The sequence below is a fragment of the Lithobates pipiens genome, unplaced genomic scaffold (assembly GCF_037356315.1).
Source record: "Lithobates pipiens isolate NorthernLeopardFrog02 unplaced genomic scaffold, aLitPip1_a1.2 Scaffold_23, whole genome shotgun sequence".
NCBI classification, from domain to species: Eukaryota; Metazoa; Chordata; class Amphibia; order Anura; family Ranidae; genus Lithobates; species Lithobates pipiens.
In genome coordinates, this window is record NW_027507785.1 from 27,498,561 (window position 1) to 27,516,746 (window position 18,186).

General features: G+C 45.5%; 1 protein-coding gene across 12 annotated transcripts in view; it reads right to left on the reverse strand.

The window, feature by feature from the left end:
- Positions 1 to 18,186, reverse strand: part of TENM4 (teneurin transmembrane protein 4) — a 2,098,843-nt gene that overhangs the window by 90,856 nt on the left and 1,989,801 nt on the right. For all 12 annotated transcript variants that reach the window (XM_077451390.1, XM_077451387.1, XM_077451388.1 and 9 more), the window contains 3 exons: positions 10,019 to 10,286; positions 6,728 to 6,871; positions 3,185 to 3,434 (listed from right to left, as the gene is read on the reverse strand). In XM_077451390.1, coding sequence (XP_077307516.1) covers positions 3,185 to 3,434; positions 6,728 to 6,871; positions 10,019 to 10,286 — 662 coding nt within the window. The remainder of the gene's footprint in view (positions 1 to 3,184; positions 3,435 to 6,727; positions 6,872 to 10,018; positions 10,287 to 18,186) is intronic.

Below are 18,186 nucleotides of genomic sequence, written 5' to 3' on the forward strand. Positions count from 1 at the left end.
AAGCAGGTGATGCAAGAATGTAAGGGTAACGGGAGCTTTGAAATGTATATGAGAGAAAGGTGATCTTTGGTGGCCATAAAAACCGATACCTGTTCATCTTTCCACCACATGAAAACATGAATCTGATTAGTTACAAAGGCCAACATCAATATTTTGTTACAATCATGGAATTTTCAAGCCATTTTCAAGATATGAAATTTTTAAACTTTTTTTAATCCCCAAAAGATAGCGTATTTCTGGGAGAGCTGTTCCTATAGAAACATGTGTTCCATCTCTCTACCAAGAGTTGCAGAGACAGTGATCGTCATTGGACATCTCCCTTCTATATATACACATTAGATTTCCTTTAATTAAAGGTCCATTGTTCAACACATGGGATGTAGGTGGAGTATCCCTGATGGGGCCACAGAGAGCAGTAAAACCTGACAGATATTCTACCCCTTCCCTGCTCTATCCAATCTAAAAAAGAATATATGTTTTGGCTCTAGCTGCACCTTAAGTAACACACCGTTTTCTAAATTAAAGTTGATCAAAACTCAAGAAGACAAATGTAATCCATTGTAACTGGACAGGCCTTAGATTAGGTGGCTACAATAGTTTTCTTTTTAGCTTTCTTTTTTTTCACCTGGTAATCCTGCCAGTAACACACTTCCTGTCCTAGGGTGACCATTCTTACTTGCAGGCATGTGCAGTAAGCCAGTCTGCCACTAGGTGGCTCTGTTCCAGGATCGTGTCTGTTTACAGAAGGTAGTGTTGTCAGGTGCTAGGCCTCTTTTAGTTAGAGCCCTCCTGTAGTGATGTCATGGGTGAGTCAGGACCGAGATATAAGTCAGGTTGGGGGGAGCCATAGTACAATGGGGCCTGGGAGCCAAGCAACCCCACACCTATGCAAATGTAGCAAGCAAGTGGAGGCCCTGGACAGAGCTGGAGGCCGGAGAGAGGTAGACGTGCACTCCGGAGAGCTGGCTGTAGACTTCCTTGCTCTTATGGAGGTGAGAGCTAGGGCGGGGTGCAGAAGAACTTTTAAGGTGGCCAAGAGCTCCCTAAATGAGGCTATCCCCCTGGAGGATCCCGGGAGAAGTATACATATGGAGAAGGTGACTATAGAGATCTCATTCCATTGAGTACTAATGACCCCGTGTGGAGGGAGAGACTGTCAGAGGGAAGATGGCTGCTTTAAAGTGCTGCAGGATGCTTTCATATGTGACTACTGCGGACTGTCCACTAAATGTGACCGAGTATGTACTTTCAAGTGAAAATATGTGAACAAAACCGCGCTGTCCTTCTAAAAGTTGTGTTTAGCAGCTGACACAGCAAAAGATTGGCATGCAAAAAGTGGTAAAAACTACGTAAAGAAAAGTGACACCCCAGATAAACTCTTATTAGACAAAACGCGTTTGGACGGGCTCTGCTGATGCCACTGCGTCACTTTTTACCAATATTGCAAAGCGCTTTTTATCTTCACAAGATGCGATTGTTCCCTTTTTTTATATACAAATAAATGTTTCATCCATAACGGAATTACACTATATGGCCTATTCCTTCTTCTCTTTATTAATATATACCTGGGAGGAAAATTCTTTGATATATCCTTGGGCTAATATGCCTTCGGCGGGCATCCATTTGAAAAGTACTGAGAAGGACCATAGAAGTCTCTCCCTTCCATTGGATATTGTTTGTGCTGAATGATCCCTCTGGGTGTATTACACCACAAGCCTTACTGACTCGTTAGCTATTGTACGCCTATTTGGGTTCAACTTTTCCAGTAAGCCTTATTATATATATATATATATATATATATATATATCGGTGGTGGATTATCTACTGACAAATTGTCTGCACCAAGTTTTTTCAAGTCACCGCGTCGTCATATATGGACTTTGATGTTATTTTATGAATACAATTTTTGCTTCACGTATTGTTGCTTCACGTATGGTTGCTTATCACATAGCTATCAATTCCCAAACATTTGATAGTTGACTTGGTTTTATGAGGTTTTTTTGATCTCATTATATATATATATATATTTATTTTTTTCTTCGTTTGTAATTACTATTTGCAGTTAATGTATTGGCGATTTAATCACCTTATTTTGCAATGCAGTAATATGATATCACTGTGTTCGGTGATTCTCAACCAGGATTCTGTGGAACCCTAGGGTTCCTCCATAGGTTGCTAGGGGTTCCTTTAGCATTGGGCCATTTCTCCCTCTCAGATAAGTTTCCAACAACATTGATCTTTTTAGCTATCTGTAAGGAGGTAATCCTTCCCAATGACCACAAGTGTAAGGACCATTCTTCCCACTGACCATATCATGAGTTGTATATCTCTAAATTTTGGCAGGGGTTCCTCGAGACCGGAGAACTATTTCAAGGGTTCTTCTGTGTTGAAAAGGTTGAGAAAGGCTGACTCTGTTTCTTTACATGTGAGGTGTTGCATTACATCTATGATCACACCATTTGTACTATCAAGTGACCCTGGATAGTATGTCAAGGTGATCTGACCGTTGTGCCATTTCCCATGTAACGTGCAGCAACCTTGTTTATGTGTGGACCTTCCTTCCTTGGGGAGATAAAGGTCAACGGCCGGGAATGTTGTGTGGAGGCCTCTTGGACGGAGTGGGGTACAGTATGTCAGGGGGTACAGCTTCAGCTGGAGGGTCACTGTTCTAGGAAGGGAATAGGGCAGGGACTTGAGCTTTTGGTGCCACCATCCAGCTAATCACAAAGCTCCTCTTACATACTCCTTTTATTATAGAATATGATGGAGCCGCGTTGTCACCCCAGAACTGGAAGCGTGTCAGGAATATAAAATAGGTGAGAATTGCATAGGAGAATAAAAATTAAGGTAAATCCAAAGAAAGTCCGAAACTGAACACTGAAGGTCAAGCTCTCAGCTAGAAGTAAAGCCCAACGTTTTCCAGGAAAGAACTCAAAATACTAATTCTGCATCGTACATAAAGTAAAATGACAAATTACAATGTAACTACATTTTTTTTTAAAACTGCACAAATCTGAATGATAATCTCTAAAATAAAAAACAAAAAGCAATCTCCACAGAGACAGAATGAATCAGCGTAACTTTAAATAGTAAAACAGAAGCATTTTTTTTTTTTTAAATGAACAAACAGATTTCCAGACTACATAACTTGCAATAAAGCGACAAATGTTTGCTCTGCGGTTACCTTAACTCCAGGATGTTTGTGACATTGCCGGAAGGAAAGATTCTACGTATATAGTTGAAATCGCCGACATACAGACTGCCATCTGCACCGCACGTCAAGGCAACCGGCGCCAGGAGTTTGTTACCATCTGCGAGGCCATTGCAGCTCGGACAGGAGATGCTCCTGCGTCGCCCATTACCCATTATGCTGCCGATCACAGCTGGCTGCTGGGAAATGAACTGGTTTTCTCCATTGCCTTTGTGTAGGATGCCTGTTCAAGACATTGAAAGCGAAATGAGTCTCAGAACCTTCCAGACCCTCAGGAGGGAAAACACTTTTTTTTTTTTTTTTAAAGAGTATGTACACTTTTATTTTTGATTTAAATACACATTTTGAGGATATTTGGCTTTGTTATAACTAACCTAAAACTGGACTAAAAATGTAGTAATATTAAAACTACTGTACTAATATGAAAATACTGTAGTAATATTAAATATAAATCTATACTAATGTTAAACATATTGTGGCAATATTAAATATAATACAGTACTACCATACTAACATTAAATATAATACTGTAACAATAATAACAAATATTAACTACTATCAGTACATGCTGGATACAATTTTGTCTTATTTTATCCAGCCAGCAGGTGGAGCTTTAAGCTCCTTTTTTGTTTATTTCTGTTTACTTACCACCTGTTTTTAATCACCCTCAGTAGCTCAAGCTGAAATTTATACTCATATAGTGAATACGTCAGAGCAGTAATTGCTCCCTTAATAAAAAAGCTCAGTCTGACTTAGTTGGAGCACCAATATAGACATCCACTGCTGTACTGTCGTCATATCTCTGTATATCTATGAATCCTGTATCATGAATAAAATGTTTATTCGTAATAGACTGTGTACATACAGTAAAAACAAAATATTGTGTGTGTATGTGTGTATATATACACACATACATATACACAGTATCTCACAAAAGTGAGTACACCCCTCCAATTTTTGTAAATATTTTCTTCTATCTTTTCATGTGACAACACTGAAGAAATGACACTTTGCTACAATGTAAAGTAGTGAGTGTACAGCTTGTATAACAGTGTAAATTTGCTGCCCCCTCAAAATAACTCAACACACAGCCATTAATGTCTAAACTGCTGGCAACAAAAGTGAGTACACCAAGCCAACTGTAGCAGATCCTTTAAAGCGGAGGTTGACATAAAAATGTAACCTCTGCCCTTCCGGTGTCACATTTAACACCTTTCAGGGGGGAGGGGGGTGCAGATACCTGTCTAAGACCCACTTGCACCCACTTCCGGGCATAGACTCCCACGGGAGTCTATGCCTCTTCCTGTCCCACCGCACCGTCTGCTGGGACACACATGGGTTAGAGAGACAGCGCGGACCATTCTCATTGCGCTGCCTGACTCGCGCATGCGCAGTAGGGAACCGGGAAGTGAAGCCGCAACGCTTCACTTCCTGATTCCTTCATCGAGAATGGCGGCGGCGGCAGCAGCCGAGAGCCGAGCAACTGCTCGGCTTTGGCTGCCGACATCGCTAGACTCCAGGAAAGGCAAGTGTCCATTTATTAAAAGTCAGCAGCAGCAGTATTTGTAGCTGCTGGCTTTTAATAATTTTGTTTCAGGTGGACTCCCTCTAAGTCCTGTATGTTGTGACATGGGGCCTCCATGGTTTGGACTTTTCCTAGCACATCCCACAGATGCTCCACTGGATTCAGTGGAGTGGAGATCAACTGGAGAATTTGGACTCCTTCTTTCATTTCTCAATGGTTCAGTTCTAATGCCCACATGCCCATTGTGGGCACTTTTGGCTGTAGACCCAATTCAGCATGGGCACCCTGACTTGCTTTGCAGCCTCATATTCAAACTATGATGTAGTCTGTGTTCTGACCTTTCTGTCAGCGCAAGCATTCATTTGTTTAGCAATTTAATCTACAGTAGCTCTACTTTTGAATCAAACACCACAGGCCAGCCTTCTTTACCTACATGCATCAATGAGTCTAGGTCAGTGATGGCGAACCTTGGCACCCCAGATGTTTCGGAAACTACATTTCCCATGATGCTCATGCACTCTGCAGTGTAGTTTAGCATCATAGGAAATGTAGTTCCAAAACACCTCGGGTGCCAAGGTTCGCCATCACTGGTCTAGGCCATCCATGACCTTGTCATTGGTTTTCCTTTCTTGAACCACTTTTGGTTGGTCCTGATCACTGCAGACAGGGAACATCCCACAAGAGCTGCAGTTTTGGAGTTGTTTGACCCAGTCTAGCCATTAAAATTTGGCCCTTGTCAAAGTCACAAATCCATATGCTTGGCCATTTTTTTCCTGCTTTAAACACATCAGTTTCAGGGATAAAATGTTCACTTGCTACCTAATATATCCCACGACTTTCAGATTCCACTGTCACGTGATAATCAATGTTGTCCACTTTACCTGTCGGTGGTCATAGTGTTGTGACGGATCACCTGGGGATGGATTAGAGGCCCTGTTCAATTTTTTTTTACCGCTTTGAAGAGATTCACTCTATTTGTCTTAGTGACCACTGTCACTGGGACTGACAGAGCTGAGAAGGTCAAAATTGTAAGTCCGCGTCAGAACAGGAATAGAGGGGAAGTCCTCCAATAGGGAGGCTTGTTCCAGTGGCCACTGCCTAAGAAGGGGTTTCCCTCATTTCCAGAGCTGGGATCATTAAAGTGATTGTAAAGTCTCCTCCCCCTCCCCATAAAAATAACAAACACGTTATACTTACCTGCTATGTTGCAGTGGATTTGCACAGAGCAGCCCCCGGATCCTCCTCCTCGCGAGTCCCTCTTCTGTGATCCTGGTTCCTCCCTCCTGTTGAGTGCCCCCACAGCAAACAGCTTGCTATAGGGCACCCAAGCCGAGTCAGGACTCCCTGTGTCCATTCAGACACGGAGCCCCAGCCCGGCCCTCCCCTCTCTCTCCTGATTGGCTAGCTGACTTTGATTGACAGCAGCGATAGCCAATGGCACCGCTGCTGTGTCTCAGACAATCAGGAGGGAGAATGTCAGATGGCGGAGACACTTGTGGACATCACTGGACAGAAAGGGACCTTAGGTAAGTGTTAGAGGGGCTGAGGGGGGCTGTTGCTCATAGAAGGCGTTTTATCTTAAGGCATAGAATGCATTAAGATAAAAAAACTTCTGCCTTTATAACCCCTTTACTGTTCTGCTAGAGTAGTTAAAATTTCTATTGTGTACGTAGACACAGGGTTCTCTGCATACAGAGTTTTAATAAAGAAAGCATGTTTGGAATCCATTTACATTAGTGTGTGCTCTCCAGGTTAGTTCACAAATGCAGTAATGAGTACAGGGCCCGAGCATTTAAGGGAAGCAAGCGTGCACCCCCCAATTGCCCTTGCCTCTCAGGACCTTTCCAGACACGTTCGTTAAGATGCCGGATTACCCAATTATGACAAGCAACATCCCCTGTAATGTTATCACAATTCTTTAAGTACCTGTCAATCTAAGAACAATATTCTGGCCTTGCAGAGACCTCTGAAGAGCCATAATCTCAACTCACCAGTCTGTATATTGAGCGCGTGATGTTTATCCAGAGACCAGCCGCCGAGCTTGGATGCCTCAATTTCATAACCCTGCAGAATGGCCGTTCTTTTCTCCCACAAAATGAGATCCGGACATGATTCATATTCATAACCTACAGAGACTGGAATTCAAAGAGAGAGATCTGACCTAAATATCCAGATAAAAACATGGTTGAAGGCCACTAGACACAGGAAGCGGCATTTTCACTGGCAGGTGCCAATCACGGCTAAAATATCATTATGCTAAAACAGCTCATAAACACCCTCAATTCCCTTCACAGAGGGGGGTTCTGAATACCAGCGGTCAGCTAATCAGTCACTGCTAACATGATTAGTAGCATAATGGCTTTCAGACAGAGGAACACCATAGACATCAATTGCATCAACTGTCACAAGGTAAAAATGCATTGTTTTTATGGTTAATAAAGATTGACGTTAAAAATAAGATCAACACTTCCTCTACAGAAGAAAGTCCATCCTTTGCAACAGCTTCTGTGAGCCAAGCTTGCTGTATATACTGGATCTCATTAAAATGTAATTGGGGCCATCTAATAAACATTCAATTATTTACATATTACATATTCTTAAGCAGTAAATTAATTGTAAAGCAAGCCCTCTGTAGCTACAGGCACTGTGGGGCAAATAATTTTTGAAAGATTACAGCAGAAGCTCTGAAGTGATTCTCTCAGCAGTGCAGCCCCCCATGACCCCCACCTGCCAGTAAGGATTCTGCAGTTCAACCTTCCCTCCCAGCAGTGATTGTGCAGCTCGTCAACCCCCGTTCCCACCTCCCAGCAAATATTCTGCAGCTCAGCAACCCCTCCCAGCAGCGATTCTGCCGCTCAGCTACCCCTGCTAGTACTTTCACCAGTGACTCTTCAGCGCCGCTCCCCTTGCTCCCACCTATGATTCTGTGGCTCAGCTACTACACTTCCTAGTAGTAATTCGGCAGTATAGCCATTTCTGCTCCATACTCCAAGCAGTGATTCTGCAGCTCAGCTACTCCTGCTCTGACCTAAAATTGTGTGGCTCAGCTACCATTGCTACCCTTCTTAGCAGTGACTATGCAGTATAATTATTTCTGCGCCCCCCCCGCCAAGCAGTGATTCTGCATCTCAGCTGTCTCTGCTCTCCCCTCCCAGCAGTGATTCTGCAACTAAGTTCTCCCTTCCCAGCAGTCAGTCATTCTGCCGCTCAGCTCACCCTGTTGTCAGCAATTTTGCAGCTCAGCTCCCCTGCTCCTTCCTTCCTGAAGTGACTCTGCAGCTCAGCTCCCCCTGCTCCTTCCTTCCTGAAGTGACTATGCAGCTCAGCTTCCCTGCTTCTTCCTTCATGAAGTGACTCTGCAGCTCAGCTCTCTCTGCTCTTCCCTCTCAGCAGTGATTCTGCAGCTCAGCTACCCCTGCTCCGACCTAGGATGGTGTGGCTCAGCTACCATTGCTATGTAGTATAGCTATTTCCACTCCCCCCTTCAAGCAGCGATTCTGCATCTCATCTGTCTCTGCTCTCCCCTCCCAGCAATAATTCTGCAGCTTAAGTTCTCCCCTCCCAGCAGCTATTCTGCAACTTAGCTGTCCCCACCCAGCAGTCAGTCATTCTGCTACTCCGCTCCCCCTATGGGCAGCAATTGTGCAGCTCAGCTCCCCCTCCCTGCAGGGACTTCATGGCCTTTGATTCTCTAATGTAAACGCAGAACAGGAGACAGGAGTGAGAAGAATTGCAGAGACAGCCGACTTGCACAACCTTAAAGTGGAGCTGCACCCTCTCCCCACCTCCACTGCCACATTTTGGTGGGGGGTGGGGGGTAGTGACCTGAGCCAAAAGTCCATAAGCCCCCAAGGTCTTCTGGGACACATTACAGGTCCCCGAAGACTAGGGGACTATTCACAAGGCACAGCGAGACTCGAGCATGCACAGTAGGAAGACAGTAGTCTCTCTTACTAGAGATAGAGATTTTGGCACCTGTACCGGAAGCGGACTGAACAATCGTTTTTTTCTGCCTCTAAATGCCTGTAAACACCTATGTGTGCATGGATACATTTGCCAACATAGAAGGGTGCTTGTAAACACGTGTTTTTGACAGCCTGTGTGCATGAGGCCTAAATTTCGGTCTGCTACTGAATGTATTTCTAATGTCAGGTCAAGAAAGACATCCCAAGTCTCCTGCGAGGTGCGGGAGCCTCCCGCATTTCAGCTGCGGCTCCCGGACACCCGCAAGTGGGGGGCAATATCCCGGCTGCAGGGCTGATCCAGGGCTGCTGGTGTACTGTCCCCAGTGTGATGGCCATTTAATGGGGGCAAATAGGAACCGGGCTGGTGGCACTACTGCAGCAATCAGCACTGCATCGCCTTTGGGGTGCAGGGGGCCGCCGACTGGGCATTCATTGCCACACACGGCAGTAATCAGCAAGCCGAGAGCAGATAGGCTGGCAGGCCCGAGATTGCGGGATTAAAAAAAAAAGAGCTACACCAGCACCGCCTCCTCCTCCTTAACACCGCCCCCCTGGAGAGGCGAGAAGCAGCGAGGCGGGCACAGCGTACCGTACCCCGCGCTTCCAGAGCAACAGGGATTGCTCCAACTTCCTCCGCTCTCTAGCATCACGTGAAGCCCGGAGCGAGGACAGGCTGACTTGGGGCACAGAGGATGGTCGGGAACAGCTGAAAGGATCAAAGCAGATGCTCACAAGAAGGCAGACTGGCATGGAATGGAAGGTACTGTACCATCATCATACACATACAGGCCTGCAGGCTGCAGATAGACTCTGGTGCAATGGGACAGGGCTAGGCATCTCCCCCTCACTTCTCTCTCAGCCCCCCTCTCTCAACACCCCCCTCTCTCGCTCTCAGCACCCCCCTCCCTCAGCACCCCACGTCTCTCTCTAAGCCTCCCTAACTGTCTCAAGCAGAAACACTGCACATACTGACTCCTACCACCATGACCACTTCAAATCACTGTAGTGGTCATAGTGGTTAGAGTGTTTCTTTACTATCTCTCAGAAGAAGTAAACCTCTGTATACTGATTGCATTTTATTTGATCATCCCCTAGTTGTGTTAAATTGGGGGGGCGCGTGCACAGAGTTGTCCCCTCCCTGAAATGAGTTTTCGCAGGTTGGGATGACTGTCAAGATCTCCTGAGGACTACCAACTAGACACATTGGGTAGCCACAATTGCATGATTGCTATTTTCAGACTCTTTTTTTTTTGTAAGACAGATTTGCTGTAAAGATGCCCACTTTGGTTTATCAATAGCGCAACCATTAAAGCTTACCAAAGGCTTCAGAAAGTCCATAGACCTTCTGGCTGTAGACATCCGTCTTGTCCCAGATGAAGGAATAAGAGAGGTCGGGGGCAGAAGCAAACCACTTTCTGAAGAGGCGACCCTCCACAGCGACCATCAGGTGTACTTTCATGAGGTTGAAAGGAATAATGTGATGAGTCAAGCTGATCCTCAGAACGGACTTGTAGCCTGCGTTTCGGGTGCTCAAGTAGTTCAGCTTAATTTTGCTCCCGGGGACTGGAATCTCTTCCTGCAAAGCCTGGAAAGCAGAAACAATTTGCTAATATAATTAACTGATATTTTGATGCCACTGGCCACAGGAATGTTCTTTTAAGCGTCATACACATGATAAGAATATCGGACTGATGATCAGACGTTTTTTTTTTTTTGGGGGGGGTATTCTAGTCTCATATTGAAAATTAACAGGTTACTCAACATTTACAAAAATTCTCCTATGACAGAATACAAAATCGGAAGTGCTGGCGTGTGTTGTATTGCATTGTAGTGTATTCTTTCATCTCCTGGCATGCTGAAAATCATATGATCTGGTATCGCATGAGAACATTTTTTGTGTTTGCCCCTTCAGATGAACGTTCCTGATCAGCTCTCAAAAACTGTGCATAAACCATCAGATTACCACACGATCGCTTCGCAATCGGTATTTTTCATCTAAATTTTCTGATCGTGTGTACTAGGCTTTTGGATGGGGCTGTTGCCAGTGGGAGTAGAAAATGCCCCCTTCATAAGTGCCCCATCATTGGTTTTAATAGGAGGAATGGTGCCCATTTGTTGATATCAGTGAGAAGAATAGTCCCCCATTGATGGTGTCAGTAGGGGGAATTGTGCGCCATCATTGGTGTCAGTTGTCTTTCCATTAGACGATTAATACATATGATCGTTAATACATTGTCTCAATTGTCGTACAGTTTTCCCTACGTGGACATGTCATCAAATCTATAACTCCCTGAGTCCCACAGTCCGCATAGAATTTTTTTTACGTTGTATATCCTGTTTGTATTTTATGGCAATAAATTCCTACCATGTTCAAACTATTCTATTGCAACCACGTGCCTAATTTCAAGTCCCACCCCTTGCTTTCTCCCCCTCTTCATAGAATTTAGTCACACAATGTTCTCCATTAGGAAGTAGGTCCCCTGGTTAACCCAGGGGCAGTGGAGGGCATTGACCACATTTGTAAATGCCTCTGGGTTTCTGTTCTTGTACCTGATACATAACGACTTGCGGTCAAATTGTTCGGAAGACAGTCTCAAGGGTATTGCAAACATAGCCTATATTGTCAAAAGCCTGCCTTTACATGCACATGAACTTTATGGCATCTCAGTCTTAGTCAATAGGGTTCAATATTGAGTTGGCCCACACTTTGTAGCTATAACAATTTCAACTCTTCTGGGAAGGCCGTCCACAAGGTTTAGGAGTGTGTCTATGGGAATGTTTGACCATTCTTTCAAAAGTGCATTTGTGAGGTCAGGCACTGATGTTTGACGAGAAGGCCTGGCTCGCAGTCTCCACTCCAATTCATCCAAAAGTTGTTCTATCCAGTTGAGGTCAGGACTGTGCAGACCAGTCAAGTTCCTCCAACCCAGACTCGCTCATCCATGTCCTTATGGACCTTGCTTTGTGCACTAGTCCCAATAATTTGGTGGCGTGAGATTATGGTGTGGGGTTGTTTTTCAGGGGTTGGGTTTGGCCCCTTAATTCCAGTGAAGGGAACTCTTAAAGCGTCAACATACCAAGACATTTTGGACAATTTCATGCTCCCAACTTTGTGGGAACAGTTTGGGGACGGCTCCTTCCTGTTCCAACACGATTGCGCACCAGTGCACAAAGCAAGGTCCATAAAGACATGGATGAGCGAGTTTGGGGAGGAGGAACTTGACTGGCCTGACCTCAACTCGATAGAACACCGTTGGGATGAATTAGAGCAGAGACTGCAAAGCCAGGTCTTCTCGTCCAACACAAATGCGCTTCTGCCAGAATGGTCAAACATTCCCATAGACACACTCCTAAACCTTGTGGACAGCCTTCCCAGAATAGTTTAAGCTGTTATAACTGCAAAGGTTTCAAGAGCGCAATATTGAGCCCTACGGACTAAGACTGGGATGCCATTAAAGCTCATGTGAGTGTAAAGGCAGGTGTTCCAATATTTTTGAAAATATACTGTATTTTGATAAAACATAGACCTCCGAAAGTAGGTGGCAGTATCTGCCCAGTAAGGTCCATAATTGACCTTGATTGGTGTCAGTTGGTGGAATAATGCCCAGAGGGCCAGAAATAGGCAAGCAAAGGACCACGGTTTGGAGACCACTGCTGTAGAGAATGTCCCTTGCCCTCTGTGTGGAAGCAGCAATCTCTCTGCAAAAATCCCCCCCCCCCACCTTCTTTCCCAGACCTGCCCTGGAATAAACAAAGCTAACATTCCCATATAATGAGTTGAAAGCTAAAGATGCAGCTGGGGGCATGTTGGACCTCTGCATAGAGACCACTGGCTTCCCATAGAGAGCAAAGCATCTGTTTCTACTGCCTTTTGGCAAAGGACGGGCTTTTCTTCTCAAAACTTTGCACGCTTTTGTTTTAATACACCTGGAAGGTAATTAGCCAATTTAAAACGGAACTTTGACTTTAATCTCGACATACATATACCAGAAACGTATATTAAAAAAACATCATTGTCCATTTAAATCACAAATCCCAGGAAGCCAGCATTATTACAAACATCTAGCACAGTCGGAAAGCCTTTATTTATATTTACCTGGTCTGACCGGAAACTTTTGAGCATTCAAATTTTCTTTGGTCTATTTTTTTTTTTTTTTAACAAGCGCTCTCTTATCTTGCGTACCAACATTTGAGAGCCGTTGCAACTAACAGCGCTTTACAAAGTTCAATTTTCCACTCTGCTTTGATTAGCGGCATTAGACGTTTGCTGTGCTGAAGTGGATTGCGAGAGCCCGGCAAATAGACGACACAAGCCTAAGTGCGACCACAAAACAAAAAACCCACCAGGCAGGCAGAAGCATATAATTTGCCCCTCAAAGATCTAGTCTGCAAATGTATTCTCGCCGCGAGTGAACAATGACGGCAAACTTCAAACATAATGTTAACGTGTTTGAGTTTGCTGAGACTGTTCTGACGGAACCTCTGGGAACAGGATGGGGGGAGGGCATGTTTTTTTGAACTCCGTACTTAATATGCATTTATTTTTCCGAAAGCCTGTAAGTTTTCTATTCACAAGCAGATTTAGAGAGTGGAAGATGTTAAGCACGGATTTATTTGGTTTTGTGGGCAGGCTAAACAAGATGAATAAAATTGTTTGAGAAGGTTACAATGTTATGTGCTTAACAGTCTTGGGTTTCAGTCGCACACAAATGGCACTTGCATTTAACCTGTGCTTTGCAAATGTACGTTAACCACCGCCCTCCTCTACTGCACATAGTCAATGCCCGGTGCTTTCTGACATGGGCGAGCATGTGACACCCTCCTTCCTCCTACATGACAATGATGACTGAACATACAGGGCTGTTCCTTGGGGGCGGGGAAAGAATCTTTAGCCTAGTGTAAGCTCCAAGCTGTGACTTCCTGTCTTTGCTCCTGGCTGCTGAAGGGAATGGCAGTTAGCTAAAGGAAGATAGCTATGGCACCTATGGTGGTTGAACTAAACCTATAATTAAAAAATTTCAAGCAGGCAGCTCTGAATTGCAGCAGAGACATGAAGACACCAATGCTGATGCCCGCTATTGGCTCCAACATTGCTGCCCGCTGCTGGCTCCAACGTTGCTGATGAACTTAGGAGGCACTTACGCTGCTGCCCACTGCTGGTTCCAATGTTGCTGTCCACTGCAGGCACCTACAATGTTGCCAACTGCTGTCTCCAACGTTGTTGCCCACTGCAGGCACCTACACTGTAGCCCACTGCTGGCTTAAAGGTTGCTGCCTACCACAGGCACCAATGCTGATGCCCGCCGCAGGCTCCAATGCTGATGCCCGCCGCAGGCTCCGACGCTGATGCCCACCGCAGGCTCCTACGCTGATGCCCACCGCAGGCTCCTACGCTGATGCCCACCGCAGGCTCCTACGCTGATGCCCACCGTAGGCTCCTACGCTGATGCCCACCGCAGGCACCAACATTGATGCCCACCGCAGGATCCTACGCTGCTGCCCACTGCAGGCTTCAATGCTAATGCCCATTACAGGCACCTACACTGATGTCCATTGCAGGCTCCTACACTGATGCCCGCCGCAGGCTCCAACGCTGATGCCCGCTGCAGGCTCCGATGCTGATGCCCACCGCAGGCTCCTACGCTGATGCCCACCGCAGGCTCCTACGCTGATGCCCACCGCAGGCTCCTACGCTGATGCCCACCGCAGGCTCCTACGCTGATGCCCACCGCAGGCTCCTACGCTGATGCCCACCGCAGGCTCCTACGCTGATGCCCACCGCAGGCTCCTACGCTGATGCCCACCGCAGGCTCCTACGCTGATACCCACCGCAGGATCCTACGCTGCTGCCCACTGCAGGCTCCAATGCTAATGCCCATTACAGGCACCTACACTGATGTCCATTGCAGGCTCCTACACTGATGCCCACTGCAGGCTCCTACACTGATGCCCACTGCAGGCTCCTACACTGATGCCCACTGCAGGCTCCTACACTGATGCCCACTGCAGGCTCCTACACTGATGCCCACTGCAGGCTCCTACACTGATGCCCACTGCAGGCTCCTATGTTGATGCTCACTGCAGGCTCCTACGCTTATGCCCACTGCAGGCCTCAATGCTGTTGTCCACTGCAGAAGCCAACATTACTGCTTAAGCAAGCTCCAATGCTGCTGCCCACCACAGACAATCGTCAGTGCCACAGCCTCTAAGGTAATTAAGTATCACTGGTAGGCTAAAGAGCACTGCATCTCATAAAATGGCTGCTTTTGCTCCATGCAGGTGACAAACTTCACAATGAAGGAAAGCAATCTGAGACTGCGGCAACCTGGTTGTTTTCCCGAGGCTGTAAATAACACCAAGCATGTAAAGCACTCTTTAATTTACTCCTCATTGAAGTCTTCCATCACCTTGACAGTCTCATTTATCCACCGTTAAATGTAAACATTGTGCAAAAGGTTGGAAGTCCTCGATTTGATCATTAAAGCTACTCTGCTCCACTTCACCGTCTTCCTGAGCTAATTAAACAAATGACTTCCATTAGGCAGGTGGCCCCACCTAGAACCATTTGCTGCATCCATCCGGGCAAAAGCAGCTAGGATAATAAGTGATTTTTTTTTTTTTACTCTTTGTAGCCTGCTGTTATTTTTTCTAAGGCTACAAAACCAATACATACGCCAACCTCACAATTTTCTTTGCTTAACTAAGTCCAATATTGGTGAATGTATACACCAGATGCAATATTTTAACGATTTTTACAGGTCATGTACCAGTATTAGTCGCTAAATCTTCTAATTCAACTCCTTAAATTTCACTCTAGCTAGCTGTCCACATCTTGCCTCTAATGTCAAGGTGAAGAAACCAAGCGATTTTTATGTGATGGTTTTATTATGTCATGGATAGAGTCATGGGGGTAGAAGCCCCCCACCTATAACCTAGGAAATAGGTTCACACATCTTTGTTTAGTCTGTTTATTGAAGGAAATTTGCACTATAGATAATAAAAAGTCAACTCTTCTCCAGCCCTCCTATTCTAAACTAGCATGTATAAATCTTTTTTTTTTTTTTTTTTGGTGGCTCCACTAGCCTCTTAATGAAGTCCCTTGTGACGAAACACATTGGGCGGAGTCGAGAAGGGCCTTCATCCTGCTTTATATGCGGTCTCTGGTATATTGTTTGTAAGTACCTTTCTTTACAATACCTTTTTGAATTTCTAACTACTACACTATGGAGCTTCTTTGTGTTTCCTCTATACCGGTTATTGTTTGACCTGGCTGAGAAACTCTTTATAGCAGAGATCGATTCATGTTACAGTTTGGATGACTTATTGATTAATGTGCTGTCAGACCTCCTAATGCTAGGGGTCTAATCACCTCTTATTAATGGCAGCTGGTGCTCCATTTTTTTATGGGGGGGGGGGAGCTGCAAACAGACTACCCCCCCACCCCCCCCACCGGCGGCGAGTCCACACTTACTCCATCCCCAATCGCGGCTTTCCCTCCCTCTCGGCCACCGTGAAGTGCATGCACAGCAGATGGACGAAGCAATAGGAAAGCAGCCAGGTGGACAGCGCCAGACCACGGCATGCACCACCTACAGAAATCGCCATATTTCTTCTCCTAGCTTAGGCTGCATGGCAACTCTGCCTCCGCACATTATCATCATCAAAGACTGGTCCCATTGGAGTATGGTCCCATTCAACTCTATGAACAATTTCATGGCCACAAAGCGTTTCGGAATGGAGGATACAAGTGGCGGAGGCCATCACCGTTTTGAGTCAAGTAAGCAGCTAGGTGTAAGATTTCTAACTTAGTACTGGTTAGAGGGGCTGGTGGACGTGTGTGTCTTACTAAAAGTGGACACGTCCTTTGACATGGAGAGAGTTGACGGCCTCTATACTTCCATACTGTCTATACTTCTAAAGCCAATGTCCAGAATTAAGGCCCCTGGATAAGCAAGGTATTCATGACACAACAATTTTTAGAAGGAAAGGTCAACAATAGCAGGCAACATATGGCAATCACTTTTGTGTTTCAAAGTAGTCATTAAAAGTGTGCTTGAGGTTTGCTATGCAAAATTTCAACACCCATTCGATGGTGAAAACATGCATATTGCCCCAAGCCAGCATATCCAGTTGCACATTTTAAGTGCTATTAGTCTGCTGCTCTAGTAACTAAAACACACCACTGAGGATTTGGGCATTGTCGTTCACATGTTTTGTTCAGAAGCACGGAGGTCTAAACCCTTGTACACCCGGTCGGACATTTCGACAACCAAATCCGTCGGATTTTGTCTGAAACTGTTGCATACACACAGTCGGACAAAGTTGTCAGAAAATCCGATCGTACTTAACGTGATGACGTTATTCCGTTACGACGGGACTACGTTTAGGCTAGTAGCCAATAGCTTTGGTGTAGGAATTTGATCTGAACATGCATGGCACTTTGTCCAATCGGAATTCTCTACACATGATCGGACAAAGTCCGATCGGATCACGTTGTCAGAAAATTTTATAGACAAGTTGGAAAACTTGGTCCGTTGGATACTCCGATGGAAACAGTCCGATGGAGCCCACACACTGTCGGATTATCCGTCAACGCAGTCCGATCGGACATTGTCCATCGGAATATCCGACCGTGTGTACAAGGGCTAAAGAGGGCAGAAGTCCCTGAGATCCGAATAGTGGTGGCACCATCTGTACAGCCCATAAACAGCACCCCTTGTTGACGGGAGGTATAAATTATACCGACACAATATACCGTGCACAGATCAGGAATTTGAAAAGGGCATTTCATGAGATTGGCTCAATGATTTGCCCAAAAGCTTGAACAGAGCTATAAGTCACAATAAAGGCACCCCCTGTAATAGGATTTTCATATTTGCTTAGATTGGTTTATTTGATAAATGAATAGGGAGATGCAGCATTTCTAAATAAAACACCATGTGGTTGAGGTAGAGTTAGACCCTCCCACTTAGCAGCCAATCTAAAATAAAAGGCTTACATCAATATGTACATAAGAGAAGCATGTAAATATCTGCAGAAGAGTATGTTAAAGTGAATCTAAAAGAAAGAATGTATTTTTGTTAATAATAAACCTGTTATACTTGCCTATGCTGTGCAATAGTTTTGCACAGAGCAGCCCCAACCCTCCTCTTTTTGGGTGACCCGCCGGCAGTCCTGGCTCCTCCCCCCCATAGTCTCTTGCTATGGGGGCACTCGAGCAGGCTCTTTTCCAAGCCACACCCCGGGTGTCCATTCACACACAAGCATGACTCAGCCCCGCCCTGCTCACTCCTCTTTGGCTCACTGTGATTGGCAGCAGCAGGAGCCAATAGCCCCACTGCTGTGTGAGCCAATGAGGAGAGAGAGAGACCTGGGAGAGGTGCTGCTCTCCTGAAATTCACTGGATCAGGTAAGTATGGGGGGGGGGGGGCTGCACCCAGAAGGTTTTTAATCTTAATGCTTAAAATGCATTAAGGTAACAAACC